Source organism: Schistocerca americana, chromosome X (assembly GCF_021461395.2).
Source record: "Schistocerca americana isolate TAMUIC-IGC-003095 chromosome X, iqSchAmer2.1, whole genome shotgun sequence".
Taxonomy (NCBI): domain Eukaryota; kingdom Metazoa; phylum Arthropoda; class Insecta; order Orthoptera; family Acrididae; genus Schistocerca; species Schistocerca americana.
The window spans coordinates 967,334,530-967,354,959 of record NC_060130.1 but is presented as its reverse complement, the minus strand read 5'-3'; the positions used below and the strand labels follow the sequence as shown (position 1 = coordinate 967,354,959).

The window sequence follows — 20,430 nt, the reverse complement described above, 5'->3', positions numbered from 1 at the left end:
ATTCCGTTCAACTGCTCTTCCAAGTCCTTTGCTGTCTCTGACAGAATTACAATGTCATCGGCAAATCTCAAAGTTTTTATTTCTTCTCCATGGATTTTAATACCTACTCCAAACTTTTCCTTTGTTTCCTTTACTGCTTGCTCAATATACAGATTGAATAGCATCGGGGAGAGGCTACAACCCTGTCTCACTCCCTTCCCAACCACTGCTTCCCATTCATGCCCCTCAACTCTTATAACTGCCATCTGGTTTCTGTACAAATTGTAAATAGCCTTTCGCTCCCTGTATTTTACCCCTGCCACCTTCAGAATTTGAAAGAGAGTATTCCAGTCAACATTGTCAAAAGCTTCTCTAAGTCTACAAATGCTAGGAACGTAGGTTTGCCTTTCCTTAATCTAGCTTCTAAGATAAGTCGTAGGGTCAGTATTGCCTCGCGTGTTCCAACATTTCTATGGAATCCAAACTGATCTTCCCCGAGGCCAGCTTCTACCAGTTTTTCCATTCGTCTGTAAAGAATTCGTGTTAGTATTTTGTAGCTGTGACTTGTTAAACTGATAGTTCGGTAATTTTCACATCTGTCAACACTTGCTTTCTTTCGGATTGGACTTCTGATTAGTTAATTTCCTCCTACAGTAATACTAGATATAACCAGAAGCAGTGAACTACTTGAAGTCCTAGTTACTTGCCAGTTAACAGGATGGTCTCACCATCTCTAATACAGAATGAGGGAAAGATTACTGGCTGCATGCCATGGTATTTGCCCAAAATCTGCCTTATCTTATTCTGTATATGAGGAGTATAGTGAACCAGGGAATTGTTCAGTCTTCATCGAATTCTGGTTCTCTAAATTTACCAAGCAGGTGTTTGCTAGAATAATCTTTCCTTTCTTCCAAAGGTTCCCTTCTAAATGCTCTTGGCATCTCATTTAGTTTGTTCTATGGACTTCATTGATGTGTTGTTGACCCTAGCAGCATGTATGCTGGCGTACCTACTCAATAAGAATTGCAAACACTGGAGTTCTATTTAGGACAGCACTACCATCTTATATGCAGTTTCCTCTACAAAATCGCTTAGTATTAGTCCACTACACGAACCTGACAATGGAATGGTCCAATTCGGTGTATTGAAACCTACACTGAAATTTTTCATACAAGAAATGCTCTGTCAAAATTTTAGCTGCTAAGGTGCACTGCAAGTGCTAAAGAAAATGTTAAACTTTGTCATATTTTACTGCACGAAGAACAACATATAACAGTGGTTTGTACAGCCCTTCCTCCCTAGTATGCGAAACAGCAAATGAACACACCCAGCCACGACAAGAGTGTGTAGCGTCCCGTAGCACGAAGTTCAAAGTGCGTACACACACAAATTTTAGCATGTAAACCATACCAAAAATGTATCAAATCATTAATTCTTTTGAATAAGTTGGAGTTGATATTGACAGCTAAACTGTTACAGGTGTAACTGTTATGCAAATGACTAGCAGAGAAAAGATAATCAAGTCAGTCTGTGATGATACATCATAAAGGGCTTCCATCAACTGGGACTTTAATTTGTTGACATCAAATATTTTACAAAAATTCCTGTAGCACAGTTCTTACGATAATTTTTTATTAATGTATGCTTTACTAACAATTAAACAATTCCTTGTTTATTCCCCATAGTTCTCACAAAAATGTATTGGATGATGAAAACAAACATTTTGCTTCCACCAGGCACACCTCATGAAAGAAGTATTAATGCAGTTGGGAACTTCAGAGGCGTAATAGTTGTATTTAGACATAACTGGAATGGAGTAATAAATGGTCATGACCATTGTTCCGCATATTGTGCTGAGTACCGGACATACTTGATCAAATTTGTAAAATTTAGTGATGCAAACTGCCACTGCAGAAATGACTGAAGTACAGCAATACTGATCCGCTGATAAACCTAAAATGGCAAAGAACTATTAGAAATTATATTGCCTGAGAATTTTCTGAAAAATGCTTTACACTGTTGAAATTTATTTTAAAATTGAGCAATTGAATAATGCCTTTGGTACTGGGCGGAATCCAAATTATATCAACAGTCTTTTTGCTGTCATCCTAAAGACTGAGGTGTCGTTATGTCCAGGCCAAGTGTCCAACAAAAGCGATGAATTGTTGTCCTCAAACAGTAACAAGACGCTTTGGGTGTGTCATTGAAAATTATTCTCTTGCATTTTTCCTGATTTTCCTACGTTTATTACAAGATGTTTGCAAATAAACAGTCCTTTTATTAAATATGGTCCTACTTCACATTCCTGAGGACAGATATAAAGCTGCAGAAACAGTAATCCACTGATACTTATCACTGCCATTGTTGTATACAAATATGTCATAGTATTCATTGACTGCTCAAGAGACTTGTCTTTTTTAACTTGAAGTGATAAAGTGTGGTTTACATTTAGTTCTTACATGAAACCTGACTGGCTGGCTTTATACATGCAATAGTAGGGGATAACAATAAGCTACAGATTTTCTATAAAAATTACCCGTTAATGGCATCTTGTCTACTACTGGAAGTAAACTTCGTACGTTTACAACTTCCTTTTCTGTATAATTTTCTGAATTTGTTTAACCAGGTCGAAGCAACCTGGAGATTTTCATCTCACTTGTAATTCAGAGGACCTAGTCTCATAGATTTCCTTCAGTAATGGTGCATTGAATCTTTTGAATAGTTTTTCTTTCACAATTTTGCAAGTTTCATTTCAATGCATATTTCGCACTTCGTGTAAATCTGTCTTCCACCTATACAATTCATGTTCAGATTTTATGATGCAAAACCGGCTTTGCACACTGCTTTAGTCTAAGCACTTTCTTCCTCTGTTCAACCAAAAACTTTACAGCCTTTTCTTTGTCATTCATTTTCTTTGGGGTAGGAAGGTACTCTTTTTGTTCTGAACTTTAATGAGCACAACAATCATCATTTGAACCACAATTCATGGACTTGTCTGAGTTATTTCCTGTTTCTGCCTCTGTTTCTACAATTTCTAAAGAAATGTTGACATCATACCAGCTCTTATTCAGGAATTGAATAAATACTCTATCTGGATAATTGCCAGGTCCACACTTAACTTGGTCTTGATGAAGTGCAACAAGATCAACTCTCCAGTTATAGTTTTAAAAAGGATTTCTAATGGCTGTTTATTGGAGTGTCACTAGCACATGATGGTTTTTACCCATGATCTAACCAAGGGTACAATGTTCATTGCTGTGTTACCTTCCCTCATTGTTATAAAGTCCCAACTATCAAGCCACCTCTTAGTGTACTATGCAGAGCTGCAGGAGGTGAAGAAAGCACTGGAGTAGATGATATTCTTGTTGGAGAGAAGTTGATGTCTCCGCAGGCTCTCTTAGTGCTCTACAGGCAATCCAGCATATGTATCCAGCAGACAGGGTAGTCCAGATGGTTCAGGATACTACACACCTGTAATGGCAGAAAAAGGAGGTGGCCATCTGTGGGGTACCTAGACAAATTGGAATTGAGGGGAATGAGAAAGCTGACATAGCAGCTAAAGTGAGAGCAGCTAAATTGGCCTGTCAGAAAAAAACATCACAGTTCATCATAATGCCCCCACCCCAACCTATTGTGCCATGGATAGCAAAGAGAGTGATGGCTGAGAGGGAAAGACAGTGTCAAGAAATCACCACCAAGAAGCTGCAGTCAGTCAAACCACCTATTCAGCCATGGCGCTCTTCCTTTCAGACTCGGAGACGGGACGGAATGGTTGTCACTTGCCTTCGCATGGGTCACTGCTGGTGGACACATGCTCCTATCTCTTGTGGAATGAAGATCCACCCTAATGCAGTTTTTGTGATCTCACATTCGGACGATCCTTTTTTTTAACATTTTATTTCTTGTATCCTGATATTGGGGAAGCCTTTTATCTACTGAGGGATTTACCCTTAATTTTAGGCAATCACGAGACTATATCAAGAAAACTGTTGACATTTTGTGTGCTATTAAGACGCCTGCCCAGTTTAATTGGATGAAAACATTAAATTTCTAATAAAACACACAGAACAACCAAGAAATTTTACTAATATTTGATTATTGGGAACATAATTCATCAGCAGTCAATGTTAGTGCCAAGTGTTTCAGTTAATCTAAATAGTTTCATAAATAAAGCATTAAAATTTATTTTGAAAAGTCAACAAATTTTGTGAAATGATTTATCTAAAAGAAAGAAATAAAATAGATTAGGGAAACATTTGATGCACCTCAGTTGCTGTAATAGATTTAGATCATCATTCAAAGGCATGTCAAATGTTTCTATAATCTGTTATAATTCTTACTTTTAGACAAATCATTTCACAAAACATTTGACTGATTTCCTTTTTCCATATGAACTTCTTGACACTTCATTTACATAGCTAGCAGCAGCTGTTAGTGAAATATTTCAATGTTCCCACAACTCAGATTTTTTCTTATTCGTCCTGATTACTTTCAAGTAATTAACTTTTTTTTTCTTCAAAACTAGAACTCACGCTGGTGAATTTGATACCCCATTTATTCAATTCCCACTCTTCATTTGGCTATGAAAATTCGGGCAAAAACCCAGTGCATCTTTTTTATAGGGAGTCTCGTTTCCACTCTGCCCAAAAATTTGACCAAAATATTTCAACTGTTATTCATAGATGAAATACATGCCTCTTTTTGTGCTGTCAATTGCAAAAAATCTGTTCCACCAGATATAAAATCCAAAATCTTGAGAATTACGAGAGTCATCATTCTGATGATATTAACTTTAAATACAATTTCAATATGTTGGCTACATTTCATATGCAGATATGTATGGCCTAAAAGAGCTGTACGCAGTGTCTCTGCGGTGCGTTTTCACCTCTGCAAACTCTTAAAAATGTTTGCAGTCATTTACTTAGTTCGTGCAGCCCAGTAACTATATCAAATAATGAAAAGAAATTATCGAGTGAAGGTATCAGTCTGAAAGATTTTTTTCTTAAAGTCAGATGATAAAAATTTCATAGCAGTCAGCTTGTCCACTCTAGCGCTTCACTGAGATGACTCGTAGCTGTCGCTATCCATATTCCGCGTGCTGCAACAACAAGATTCAAACTCGTTTGATTTCAAACATCACCATTTATGCCAGATGACCATCAATGGTGTGGATGTTGCCAAACTAGGGCACTTCTGTAGCTATACCTGCAGTCATATTTTGTCACCTGAAGCTGTCGTGTAATGTCGGTTGTATGTGTTGCTCCCTTAGGGCATACCCATATGGCACTTTCCCAGCATCGCACATGGAACTATAAAAATGTTGTTAACAAGGTTCCATGAATGATATAGCCTTAAAATTTGCACACTTCTCATGTTTTTAACATATTTGCCCAAACAGTTGTGAAAATGAAAAGCACTCTGATAGCCAATTTACCAGGCTGTCAGTTGAAAGTGCACCATATGAATTCAATCTGTATGTGCCTTAAAGTTCATCATGTATGACAGTACCAGAGCAAGTCACACCAAGTTTTGAGATGTTTTACCAGATTGTCACTGTGCAATAATTAAGGCAGGAAATGCATTGGATGGTGACATTTTTTATTGTAAATTGTTGAAATGTCAGATATTACGAATGACTTTTTAGGCCATATCATTGATTTTGCCGTATTTGCTGTAGTCCACAAACTTTATTATAATTTAATGCAACCAAATATTTAATATTAATTATTGTTTAAAATTAATTGGACTGGTCATAGTATGACTTGATCGTATTAAACATAACAGCTATTTGTATGTTCCGGTATTGGACTATGTCTAAAGTTAGGCTGTCAGTGCAAAATTACTCTACGGAAGTTCTATTTTTAATTGTAATTGTGTTTTGCAGCTGCTTTCTTGCCCTCCAGCTCTACGTTACCATGTGATTCATCGACAAGGCCGGACTCTCAAGCTCTTAGTGCGTGGTGATTCAGAGGGTTCAGTAGTAGTGTGGTCTGTTCCAGATGTAACAGATGGGCAGCTATTACAGATAAAGCAAGAAGAATTTGACAAGCCACCAGGTATTTCATAATTTTTTTCCTTGATGCTGTTATCTAGGTCCTACTTTATTGTAGTCCTCTTGTCTGTAGTAGTGTATTGTGTTTTAGTGTGGTTTAATGGGTTTTGCATCCTTCTGTATTCTGTAGAAGATGGTTATCAAACAGTCTGTTACCTACAGTACAGGCCCTCCATTCAGAATCAGTCTTTTTAGCTATTCACTTGTGTTAACTGCTTTTATTTTGTTTCCATAACTCTTCAGTTTTCATGTCTACATCTACATCTACGTGATTACTCTGCTATTCACAATAAAGTGCCTGGCAGAGGATTCAATGAACCACCTTCATGCCGTCTCTCTACCGTTCCACTCCCGAATGGCACACGGGAAAAACGAGCATTTAAATTTTTCCGTGCGAGCCCTGATTTCTCTTATTTTATCGTGATGATCATTTCTCCCTATGCAGGTGGACGCCAACAGAATGTTTTCGCAATCGGAGGAGAAAACTGGTGATTGAAATTTCATGAGAAGATCCCGTTGCAACCAAAAAACACCTTTGTTTTAATGTTTGCCACTCCAATTCACGTATCATGTCTGTGACGCTATCTCCCCTGCCCTTCTTTGTACTTTTTCGATGTCATCCGTCAGTCCCATCTGATGCGAATCCCACACTGCACAGCAGTACTCCAGAATAGGGCAGACAAGCATAGTGTAAGCAATCTCTTTGGTAGACCTGTTGCACCTTCTAAGTGTTCTGCCAATCAATCGCAGACTTTGGTTTGCTCTACCCATAATATTATCTATGTAATCGTTCCAATTTAGGTTATTTGTAATTGTAATCCCTAAGTATTCAGTTGAATTCACAGCTCTCAGATTTGTGTGACTTATCGCATAATCGAAATTTAGCTGATTTCTTTTACTACTCATGTGAATAACTTCGCACTTTTCTTTATTCAGGGTCAATTGCCACTTTTCGAACCATACAGATATCTTATCTAAATCATTTTGCAAGTCATTTTGATCATTTGATTATTTTACAAGACGGTAAATGACAGCATCATCTGCAAACAATCTAAGATGGCTGCTCAGATTGTCTCCTATGTCATTAATATAGATCAGGAACAATAGAGGGCCTATAACACTTCCTTGGGGAACGCTGGATATTACTTCTGTTTTACTCGATGACTTTCCGTCTACTACTACGAACTGTGACCTTTCTGACAGGAAATCGCGAATCCAGTCGCACAACTGAGGCGATATTCCGTAGGCACGCAGTTTGATTAGAAGATGCTTGTGAGGAACGATGTCGAAAGCGTTCTGGAAATCTAAAAATACGGAATCAGTTTGACATCCCCTGTCAATAGCACTTATTACTTCATGATTATAAAGAGCTAGTTGTTTCACAAGAACGATATTTTCTGAATCCGTGCTGACTATGTGTCAATAAATCGTTTTCTTCAAGGTACTTCATAATGTTCAAATACAGTATATGTTCTAAAACCCTACAACAAATCGACGTTAGTGATATATGCCTGTAATTCAGCGGATTACTCCTACTTCCCTTTTTGGGTATTGGTGTGACTTGAGTAATTTTTCAGTCTTTAGGCACGTACCTTTCTGTGAGCGAGTGGTTGTATATAATTGCTAAATACGGAGCTATGTTATCAGCATACTCTGAGAGGAACTTGACTAGTATACAATCTGGACCAGAGGCCTTGCCTTTATTAAGTGATTTAAGCTGCTTTGTTACACTGAGGATATCTACTTCTATGCTTCTCATCTTGGCAGTTGTCCTTGATTAGAATTCAGGAATATTTACTTCGTCTTCTTTGGTGAAGGAGTTTCGGAAAACTGTGTTTAATAACTCTGCTTTAGTGGCACTGTCATCAGTGACTTCACCATTGTTATCACGCAGTGAAGGTATTGATTGTGTCTTGCCACTGGTGTGCTTTATGTATGACCAGAATCTCTTTGGGTTTTCTGCCAGATTTCGAGGCAGAATTTCGTTGTGAAAATTATTAAAAGCATCTCGGATTGAAATACACGCCATATTTCGAACTTCTGTAAAACTTTGCCAATCTTGGGAATTTTGCGTTCTTTTAAAGTTGGCTTGATTTTTTTCGTTGCTTCTGCAACAACGATCTGACCCGTTTTGTGTACCATGGGGGATCAGTACCATCACTTATTAATTTATGTGGTATATATCTCTCAATTGCTGTTGATACTATCTCTTTGAAAACATTCCACAACTTTTCTACGCTTACATGATCAAATCGGAAGGAGTGAAGACTAGGACATGGAATACAAAATTCACCAACTATTTTCCAATAATCTAGAAATTCGCCAAAAAAAATTGTGGTTTTTGTGAAATGGTGAAAAGAAGGGTACATTTGACACTTCTTTACAAACACTGTTTTCTAGTAAAGCTTCAAAACCAGTCTCATTCGAACAACATGTTTTAAGTTGACTCAGGACAGTGGGCCTAATGCCCAACGTGGACTAACGATGTTACTTAGATTGAGGCAAACTAGCCAGAAAAACCTCTCTGCGAATATAGTTTCAAATTTGACTTCTTATATCTCATTGATTAAAGGCATTGATAAACATGAAACTTTGGACACAACTACTTAGCAACATAAGGTTTCCTAATATAAAATATCATTCATGTACTGCTTTCTAAAGTTCTAGAAAATCAGTTCAAACTTTATTTTTTCATAAAATTTGCAAAAATAGATCACATTCAGTTTGCTTTTAGAACATTTGTTTTCCATAATTGATTTCAGACTAATCAAATTTGGAAAGAGCGTCATGTTTTATTTTCCTATGAGCACTAACAATACCAGAAAATGACAGAGAAATTTGACGGCTACATTGCAGCAATCTGTTGTTCTTGTTTCATTGCATGTGGTTTCTGTTTTATCTCACTATATTGCATTGGTCCATGTTGACATTGTGCCTACCAGTTGAAGAACATGAACCTACAACCCCACTGCCACAGGGGTGGTATCCAATAGCTATGCTATACCAGCCCAGGTGGGTTTATTCATCTGGGTTCCCTAGCATGTAATATGATTTGTTAATTTCGATTCGAAAGCCTTGTGGTGGTACCAGCCTGCTTACAAAGCCATTTGCTAAGTACTTTATCTCCGATTCTCAAGTCTGTAGGAGTATCTAACATAGGCAGCAAGCAAAAAGTAATATTGATTTTTAACTTCGCAAGATTGCAGTTTACATTTTTCGTAATTTTTGAACCACTTTCTGCCGATCATTTTCTGGAAATTGATATTTTGTGTTGTATGCTGATACTGAACGAACAGTGTGTGGAAATGAGGTGTTGTTCTGGTGCGCAACAAGCATCCTGTCTTTCGGATCTTAAAATGAATGAGCTGTGCCTTGAGGGTGCATAAATTCCATCAGAGAAGTTAACAGTAAAAATTGAAATTGTTGTTTGCTTGCCGCCTATTTGAGATACTCCTACAGATTTGGGAACTGGAGATAATGTACTTAACAAATGGCTTTGTAAGCAAACTGGTACCACCACAAGGTTTAGAACCTACATTAAGAAATCAAATTACACACTTGAGAACATGGATGAAGAAACCCACCTGTGGCTGGTATTGCACAGCTATTGGGCAAGAACCGTATGGCGATGGGTTGCCAGTTGTTCTTGACCCAGTAGTGACAGTGTCACCATGGACCCATGGTATTTCGTTGGATATTTCTTGTCAATTTAAAAATAAAATCCATATGCAAGAAAACGTGGGTAGCATGTTGCTGCAATGTAGCCTGTTAACCATGGTACGTTCCCTCAAATTTCCCGTCGTTTTCAGGTATTGTTAGTGCATATTGGAAAATGGAATGTGATGTTCTGAATACTTCAAAATATGCTCTTCCAAATGTGATTAGTGTGAAATCAGTTATGGAAAACGGATTTTTTTAAAAGCAGATTGAATGGGATTCATTTTTGTAATTTTAGCAAAAGTCAAGTTTCAGCTGATTTTGTAGAAATTTAGAAATCAGTAATGTGAATGAGGATTCATACTGGAAAACCTTATGTTACTAAGTTGTTGCTGTCCAAAGTTAAAGCTTTATTTACAGTGTGTTAGCTCAAGTTGGAAATTAAACTGACTGCTCTGGTGTGGGGGGGGGTCTTAAAACATGTTGTTCCATATGACTGGTTTTGAAGCTTTACTAGAAAATAGTGTTTGCAAAATATGTGTCAAATATACCATGTTTCTCAACTTTCCACAAAAATGATCTTTTCAACAAATTTTTACATTACTGGAAAATAGTAGATTAATGAAATTTTGTGTTCCACATCCTTGTGCTACTGACTGCATATCAAGTTTCATCTTCAGCATGTGTTTACCCTACCAGGCATAAGAATCAGAAGTTAAAATTTTTTTCTGCCATGATTTTCACACCGATCTTTTTTACACCCATTTTTTTTTTTCAAATTATCTAGCATTGTTAGCTTGCATTGGATAATCAAATACACTTTTTTTGACGGTTAAAGCCATGATCTTCCTAATGAGCTCAGTTTGGAAAGTTTTATAGAGCACAGTTTTTTGCAAAATCAGGTCAAAAATGCCTTAATTTTTATCTTTTTACAAAATTTTCAGTTTTGCAGTTCATTCATTGAATATTGGAAAGTAATACATAAATGAAACTTCTTATTTGAGAGCAATGTGTTTTTTAGATAACTATATCTCAAGTTTAATGTTCGTCGTACCTCTAAGCAGAAAGACCATTCTTAATAAGAAACATTTTAATTTAATTAAATATGTCTTGGTCTATAAAAAGTTATGTATCATTGTGCTGCTTTCGTGTACCTGCCTGAGTATGAATTCAGTAACTTGATGTCAAATTGAAAGAAGCAAGTAGTTCTTCAAGGTCATTCTTTCTATGAGACACTTTCATAAAATGTACATTGTAATCACCATAAACAATAAATTGCTTCCCTCTGTTTCACAGATAACATAACAATGAATGCAAGTTTTTCAGAAATAGCAGAAAATTTCCCAATGGTGACCTATACACCACTACAATTAAAAAGTACCATTACTTAGTTTAAGCTCACAGGCGCATGCTTTTATACATTGCTCTACACAAAAGTTTTTAGTTTCTAGATTTTTCTCTCTGTGATAAATTTGAACATTTGTGGCAACTCCTGCTCTCTTCATAGTGTCTCTACTTACATGAGCTTACAGCTTATAGCCGCCTGCATTTACCTTTTCCATATCTTCGACTGTATGATGTTCAGACAGGTATAGTGCCCCTGTCTAACCCTCAGTTTCTAAATCTTCGAAAAAAAACAAGAAGCTAATCTACTTCGTTTTTTAATCCCCTGATATTCTGATGATGCAATATACTAACTTTATTTTTCACCATATATCTATGAGAATCTTGTGATATTTTCACATCTCTAGTACCTGCCTGTCTCAGCATTTCATTAAGCTTAATTTCACTCAGTATTGAATCATTGGACACAGATCTTAGCCTAAAAGAGAGGTGCTCACACGAGTTTGAGCAGCCCCCTCCCCCACCCCCGCCTTAAAGATTTTGCCATTACCCCGGCCAATTTACCCTTCCTTTTCCTACTGCCATGCAGACCATGCCTTGTGAAGTCCCACCTACCAATAGTATGTACAGGAATCAAACCCATGCCTGACAAAGTAGCCACCTGAAGAACTGATAAAACTCCATATTGACTCCCCTGACAGAGCTGTTCAGCTTAGAGACTGCTGGTGTTTCACCACCAGCAAGAGATGATGGACTACACTTCATCGCGTCTCATCCGCCCTGATGCCGCCCACTCCGACCGAGGGCCCTCCCCACAGGCATCACCCAGCTGCAGCAAAGGCCACCTGGCAGGATGGCCATTGCCGGGAGTCCCTATGCCCCAGGGGGGTGGGCATCTACCCCTTGGCATACATAGGGAATTAATGGCGCAGGCATGAGCAGAGCGATCCCTGTGTGGTCAGGGGGCTTCAACCAACAGGGTACGTGGCGGCCCCACCACGACAGACTGGCTACCGTGCAGGGTATCGGATGCAAAGAAGTCCATGGTCATCGTTGACGCAGAATTGGCACTGCATAGTGCATGGTGGAAAACGCACCCAGGAAGGCATCCTCACCCAAGAGATGGAGAATGGGCAGGACTGCAACGCAACGACGAGAAAGTGGGCTGAAGATCTCAATGCACGATGTATACGATGAACCTTGGAAGATGCCCTTCCCCATTTGGCTCGCTCTTCGGAAAAATTTTGAGGAATGGGTGTCAAACTCTACCCTACAGGGGACAGCCACAAAGGCTGAAATGTGTGGAACTCCTTTTGGTCGCCTCATACGACAGGCAGGAATACCACAGGCCTATTCTAACCCCCAGCCCCGCAGAGGGGCGTAAAAGGAAATTTACTCTGAAAGTAATGCTTTTCAAACAACCATCACAATATTTTCCCAAAACCGCACAAAAGTGCTGAAACATGTATGGGTGAAACAAAACAGAAAAAAAGTGTCTTGATAACGCAGAACTTCTCATCCTATTTTCGTAGCAAGCACGGACATAACAAGAAGAAGTGCACCACAAGATGATTAATCTGAAGAGCTGTTAGAAACAGGTTCAGTAGTTGCCGGATAACAGGTGTCACCGTGCTTGTGCAGCTACGATGATGCAGGAAGCCTATATGTTCATTCTTGTAAAGCATTAAAAAATCTTACACTATGTCATAAAAGAAACAAGACATTAGAGGATATTCCAAGAGCGTCAGAATATCATGAACCATGCTAAAATGCTTAATTCAAGTGCACATTCGTGTGCCCAGATTTGGGTATAAATTTTCTTGGAGTACTAGTACTGTATTATCTAGTGTTTTGTTCTTTATTACGGCATAATGCCATACGTGCTAGAAGATGAAAACGAACAGTTGAAACTATTCAATAATGTGGAATTAAACCATTTGTTTAAAATAAATTGACTCTCTCAGCAGAAGAAATTAATAAAAGCCAATTTTTTTTGGCAAACCTACAAAAATAACTTCACTGTTCTGCAAGGTGATTAATACTTGACTGGCACAAAGGTGGAAATAAAATACAATCTGAAACTAATAACATATTTTAGTCTTCCATAATTATGTGAATGTATTTTAATTCACTTGATAGCTCCAGGCCACAGATATCTGTTTTGTTTTTATTTGACGTGAGAGCAATAAACGAAGAGGAAACAGCATAATCACCAAACATAAAGTGGAGACTAGCCACCTCCCCACTACAACTCTGACTGCTCTGCAGTTCAGCCCCGGACCTATGATATTTCCAAACCAGGGAAATGGTGGCACTCCCCCCCTCCCCCATCCCTCAAGCGTTTGAGGTAAGATGCCAAAAATTAAAAAAAAAATCGACTTTTCAAAAATATGTTCATTTTGTAGTGCACATCTTTCTGAAGAGTCTGATACATAAAACAAGTGTGTTCAAGGAAATGTAAGACATGTCATTTGGTTTTAAGTGTGCCAAAGTGCAGTGCCAGGCATCTTCACGCAGCATTCTTCTATCACACGTCAATATATTTTGTTCTGTGGAATTCAAACTTGTAATATTTTTTAATGGATGCTATCAAACTATATTCAGGACAGTGGAAATTAAAACAGCCTCTCCCGCTCCCAGTCGGCCGGTTTGACATCCTGCCCCTCGTTCCCTTCTTTCCCTCCCCCTCCCCCTCCCCCTCCCCCTCCTTGCACTCCTTATTGCCTATTAGCTTATAACTTCTTGTTTTGTGTGACATAAAATTAAATGTATAATACATAAAGGTAGAGACAAGCAAGACAGTACACATTTCTTCAATCCTAAAGTCCTAGCATTTTTTTCTTTCTAATATTGCTACAGCTTTACATGTCGTGCTTTCCTTTCTGGGAAAGAATTCATTAACTCATCAAAGTTTGTCAAACGTTTTGCTACATGAAAAAACGAAATGATGATGTCTAATACTGAAAAAGCTGTCAATACAAGTAGTACTCAAGACTGGCGTGGTTTCTTGAACTGATTACATGTATTTTGTCACTATCTGATAGATAAAATGGAACAGGCCTGCCTAATATGGCAGTGATTTTAAACACACACCAAATAAATAAGACTGTTTTGGCACAAATGGTCATTTTTATAACCAGACAGAATATAATTCATGAAGTACCAATATCAAATGCCTATTAGGCCTCCTACAAGCAAAAGGTTTTATGTTATGAAATAGTTTCACATTTCATTCATATGCTCCAGCTTCTGAAGCATGGGATCGAAAAGTAGTAGTACGAAATTTTTATATGAATTTGGAATCGTCATATTCTTCCATAATTTGTGTGATGTCCTCATGTCTTCTCCTTCCTTATTCTAACAAACCAATCTTGTCATCACTAATTCTGTAACTATTCCAGCCAGTGTCAAAACTTATTCTCTGGTTAACTTCACTGACCCTGCCACAATCACCGGTTTAGTTATCCCGCATTTATTCTCCAGTTAGGCGTTATTACGTGTTCATACAACGCGTTTTCTGCGCTACTCACAGAATAGAACTTCAGTGGCTGCTAGCTGGGGACTGTACAACTGGCCCTTATTACAAGTGTAGCAGTATGGCCAAAAATTTTCTGTCAAAATTTCATTTTCTTGGACACACAGAGAAGGTAATATGTAAGCTTTCTTACCTGTTATTTCCTGTTAGTCATTTATTTCCAATCTGGTGATCAGAATCTATGGATTAGGCTAGTAATAACAACAGTGCTGGTTCATTCGCAAACCCTGTCAACCACAAACAGCAATGGCCTTCAGCCATTTGGCTTTATTCCTCTCAGCTCACTTAGCCCCGTCCCCTTTTGTCTGCGGAAAAGTTTATTTCTAGATGCGACGGGGATTCCCCTGTGAGAGACGTAGTGTACACTATGCATGCATTCAAAAATCAACTTATGATTCATTCAGAAATCAATTTAGAATTTGTTCAAAAACCAACAGGGATGCATTTCAAAATCATATGAATTGAATAACCGATAGAACAACATGTGCTGGATGCTAGGTGCTTTGTGAAACAATGTCCCCCCCCCCCCCTCCGCCCCCTCCGTGAAATTGCTGCCCGAGGTAGATACCCGGGTTTGCCCCCCACCCCCTACATCAAGGCCTGTTGCACATGTGTGAATTTGGCAGCTTAGACACGCCAGTAAATTTTTTCCAGGTATCATCTGGCTGCTTGCTGCTATTGCTTATACAGCTAACTGCCACACTTCTGTGGCCAGAAGTGGGAGAAGGTACTACTCATACGCAACTCAACTGCACATGTGCGTGAGCTCACTCGCAACTGCTCAAACAAATCTAATGTAAACAGTTGTGACATCTTCCTCATCAAAGGCAATTTGTTGTTATGAAGCATTGCAATGTCTTCCTAAAGCCTTTGATACATTTTGATGGTGGCAGACACGTATGACCACTGTGTTTTGTTGTTGTATATGACGCATTTCCTTTGCCATTTAAGTTTTTTTTGATCTCATTCATATTTTCTTGTTGCAGTATTATTCTGCAGTAACGAGATAAAGTACTATCCTTTGTTAGAGTATTGGTTCTTTATCAGTCAAAGTTACAAAAGTTTAACTGAAAACTAAAACAATGTAAAATTCCCAGAATTCTAAAAAATTCCAAAGTTTTCCCCTGTTTTCTCCTGGATGGAAAAATTCCCACGTTTCTCCTGGATCTCCCAGTTGTCCCAGGTCGTATACATCCTGTAGGTAGTAGCCATGGAAGAGGTGTGGGCCACATCTTGCAGGAAAAATTAGGTGATAGGTACCAGGTCACAAGTTCTTTCAAGCCCAGTGCACGTCTTAGCCAAGTGATAAGAGGATGTAGGATCACTGAGCAAGGATTTTACAAAGCAGGATCATATTGTAATAGTGGGTGGAGCAGGAAACAGTATTGATAGGGATCAGGGCTACAATATTGAATGTGACCTGGTAAAAATAGGATCTGCAATGAACCATATAAATGTGGGCTTGATTTTTGTTTTCAAGAGGTATGATCAGGCCATACTATGGACGATGAAAAAACAAAAATACTGTCAATCCTCCTCCTTCTGGGACTGCATTACTAAAGAGGCCATCGAAATCCGACTGCAGGACGATCTTATTAATAAAAGGCAGTGACCTTCAACTTAGTCAGGCTTGGAACCCTGCAGTCAGCCTGGAGAGAAAGGTGCGGTCCCAGAGATCGAGGACCGCCCCCAACGGTGGCAGCAGGGAGACTGCAGACCCCAGTTCAGACCCAGGCTCCGCTTCCCACACCACCTCCAGTAGCTGCGGCGCTGGCGTCACCGAAGACACCAGGAGAGGAACAGTGGAGGGGGTAATGGCTAGTATACAGGGTGTTACAAAAAGGTACGGCCAAACTTTCAGGAAACATTCCTCACACACAAAGAAAGAAAATATGTTATGTGGACATGTGTCCGGAAACGCTTACTTTCCATGTTAAAGCTCATTTTATTACTTCTCTTCAAATCACATTAATCATGGAATGGAAACACACAGCAACAGAACATACCAGTGTGACTTCAAACACTTTGTTACAGGAAATGTTCAAAATGTTCTCTGTTAGCGAGGATACATGCATCCACCCTCCGTCGCATGGAATCCCTGATGCGCTGATGCAGCCCTGGAGAATGGCGTATTGTATCACAGCCATCCACAATACAAGCACGAAGAGTCTCTACATTTGGTACCGGGGTTGCGTAGACAAGAACTTTCAAATGCCCCCATAAATGAAAGTCAAGAGGGTTGAGGTCAGGAGAGCATGGAGGCCATGGAATTGGTCCGCCTCTACCAATCCATCGGTCACCGAATCTGTTGTTGAGAAGCGTACGAACACTTTGACTGAAATGTGCAGGAGCTCCATCGTGCATGAACCACATGTTGTGTCGTACTTGCAAAGGCACATGTTCTAGCAACACAGGTAGAATATCCCGTATGAAATCATGATAACGTGCTCCATTGAGCGTAGGTGGAAGAACATGGGGCCCAATCAAGACATCACCAACAATGCCTGCCCAAACGTTCACAGAAAATCTGTGTTGATGACGTGATTGCACAATTGCGTGCGGACTCTCGTCAGCCCACACATGTTGATTATGAAAATTTACAATTTGATCACGTTGGAATGAAGCCTCATCCGTAAAGAGAACATTTGCACTGAAATGAGGATTGACACATTGTTGGATGAACCATTGGCAGGAGTGTACCCGTGGAGGCCAATCAGCTGCTGATAGTGCCTGCACACGCTGTACATGGTACGGAAACAACTGGTTCTCCCGTAGCACTCTCCATACAGTGGCGTGGTCAACGTTACCTTGTACAGCAGCAACTTCTCTGACGCTGACATTAGGGTTATCATCAACTGCATGAAGAATTGCCTCGTCCATTGCAAGTGTCCTCGTCGTTCTAGGTCTTCCCCAGTCGCGAGTCATAGGCTGGAATGTTCCATGCTCCCTAAGACGCTGATCAATTGCTTCGAACGTCTTCCTGTCGGGACACCTTCGTTCTGGAAATCTGTCTCGATACAAACATACCACGCCATGGCTATTGCCCCGTGCTAATCCATACATCAAATGGACATCTGCCAACTCCGCATTTGTAAACATTGCACTGACTGCAAAACCACGTTTGTGATGAACACTAACCTGTTGATGCTACGTACTGATGTGCTTGATGCTAGTACTGTAGAGCAATGAGTCGCATGTCAACACAAGCACCGAAGTCAACATTACCTTCCTTCAATTGGGCCAACTGGCGGTGAATCGAGGAAGTACAGTACATACTGACGAAACTAAAATGAGCTCTAACATGGAAATTAAGCGTTTCTGGACACATGTCCACATAACATCTTTTCTTTATTTGTTATTTGTGTGTGAGGAATGTTTTGTGAAAGTTTGGCCGTACCTTTTTGTAACACCCTGTATATAGGGTGCCAAGAGGAACAGCGTAGCATTCGTCAGGAACCGCCTGAAGATGGCAGCATGTACATCTGCCGAAATATTGTGGAGAAATTACAACGCTACCCGGTCGGATACCCGAAAACCTGTTTAAATTGGAAATACGCCGCACAAACTTCAGATCACATAAAAGTGTTCCTGTTATCTGAGTATGGATTTTTTTTTCCTTGGGTGGGGGGGTTGTTGAAATGCACAAGTAATAGCAGAATAAATCAGATTACATACTGCACCTGGTTATTATAGTACTTATAGAAAAAAGTGTAACCATTGGTAATGAATAGCTTTCATGCCCAGATCAGACATGTGGCAGTTATAACGAAGAGCACATTCAAAGTTATTGCCAGAATTTCCAGGGCTGTTTGAGTCTTCATACTTTTCATCAGTTCAAAGACATTTGTGTTCCTAGTATATTTTTTGTTGTCAGAGAGATGTTAAGGACATGTAAATTATTTGATTGTGTTGTGAGTAGCGATAGAGTCCTCATTGTGACATTACTTCTGCACCAGTGTGTGTGTGTGTGTGTGTGTGTGTGTGTGTGTGTGTGTGTGTGTGTGTGTGTGTGTGAGAGAGAGAGAGAGAGAGAGAGAGAGAGAGAGAGAGAGAGACTGAGTGTTAGAGTGTAAATAAGGAGATAGGATCCATTTTCTTTAATAAGCATAGTGTGTTAGGTAGTTCGGTGTTATTTGGCCTGTGACAAATACTTTTGCAGTGTTATATTATGTTTTGAGTTGTTACGGGAGATTGTCGAAATTGAGAAATGGGGGTGAGTTACTCTATGAGCTGGGGTGTACTCTGCTACTGAATATCACTGAAGGACTCTCACTCACTCATTGGTCATACCGGACTCGAGAATCCATTACCGCAGCAACGTATTTTCACCATCTTTCCCTGTCTTGGGCTATTTCCTTCCATTCACCTTCAATACCTTGGCTCCTCAAATCAGCCTTCACATTGTCCTCCCATATACGCCTTGGTCTCCCCGCAGGACGTTTTCCCTCTAAGTGGCCTACCAGTACTCTGCGCACTGCCCTGTCCTCATCCATTTGAGCTACGTGACCTGGCCATTGCAGCCTACGTGATTTAATAATACTGATTATGTCAGGGCTTGAATAGAGTTTGTGAACCTCTTCATTATGCAGTTTTCATCACTCTCCGCTAATGTCATCCCTTTTTGCTCCGAAAATTTTCCTCAAAATTTTGTTTTCAAATACTCGAAATGGCTTTTCATTTTGCACAGTGAGAGACCAAGTCTCATTTCCATACAGCATAACTGGTAGAATAATAGTTTTGTGTATTCTAATCTTTAAGTTCCTAGACAATATCTGCAATGAAAGTACTCTGTTCAGTGAGAAGTAGCACGCATTTCCCGCCCGTAATCTCTTCTTCAGTTCGGATTCAATCTCATTTCTCGGAGTGATGTCCACGCCTAGATACTTAAATGTGTTCACTTTTTCAAACTGCATGTCTCCAACTCTTAACATTTCCTGATCTACTGCTGTTGGCATTCTAGTAGTAACCAGGGGCTGAAGGACTACAAAGATGAAACTTTCCCATCTGATTGGCGGATCAATATTTGTTGTTGTGAAGAGATTTTTGATTTAGTGCACATCAGTTGTGCACAGTCCAAAGTATAAGCCATCACTGCTGTACTTCTTGCTGGCAAAATATTACTGATGAAATTTTCTTATACTAGTAGGGTTCAAATTACCTTCAGATCAAGTGTTTCCACACAAATGTGTGTTAGTGTCATCTGTTGCTGAGGTATTTTTTCCCCTTACTCTAATACAACCAGTAAAATACAAGTTTCGCTATCTTACAAGTAGAAGCACAATTCCAATTGCCCATAATTATTTTATTTGACTGCTGTGGCATTTTCCCTCTCCTGAGATGGAATCCAGAATTTCACTGTCTTAGTGTTGTGCATCACGTCTAAAAATCATGCTTGATATATATCATTATGAAAGCTATCAGCTATCAGGAACACTACACAGATGGCTGAAGCAGTGAACTTGGTGTAGTGCTGTTCAAGAGCTCTGTAAGACTATTTAAACAGTGCGGTTATAAATTTGATATTTATTTCTTTTACTTTACAGAGCTTAATCCTTGAAATTATGATTAAATTTTACATGGAAACTGATCGTATAGTTAAAAAAAAAAAAAAACTTTACATTAATTCAGTAAATTATCATTCACTGCAAATTATTAACAAAGAATTCATTACTGATTGGTGTTTGACGTGCCAGGGATCTTCAGTTGTTTGTAGACACAAGTCTGACATTAATAACAGTGTTTGCATCTTGTGAAGATCTGCATACCCCCTCAGTTCTTTGTTGCCTGTCATTTGCTCCATGTAACGTCAATAGATGATTTACAATGGAGTGCACTGCTAGAGGATGTGAAATTTTGGTTTGGT

At 39.2% G+C, this 20,430-nt stretch overlaps 1 protein-coding gene across 4 annotated transcripts in view; it reads left to right on the top strand.

The window, feature by feature from the left end:
• Positions 1 to 20,430, top strand: part of LOC124554705 (WD repeat-containing protein 7) — a 388,339-nt gene that overhangs the window by 101,294 nt on the left and 266,615 nt on the right. For all 4 annotated transcript variants that reach the window (XM_047128342.1, XM_047128340.1, XM_047128341.1 and 1 more), the window contains one exon: positions 5,864 to 6,035. In XM_047128342.1, coding sequence (XP_046984298.1) covers positions 5,864 to 6,035 — 172 coding nt within the window. The remainder of the gene's footprint in view (positions 1 to 5,863; positions 6,036 to 20,430) is intronic.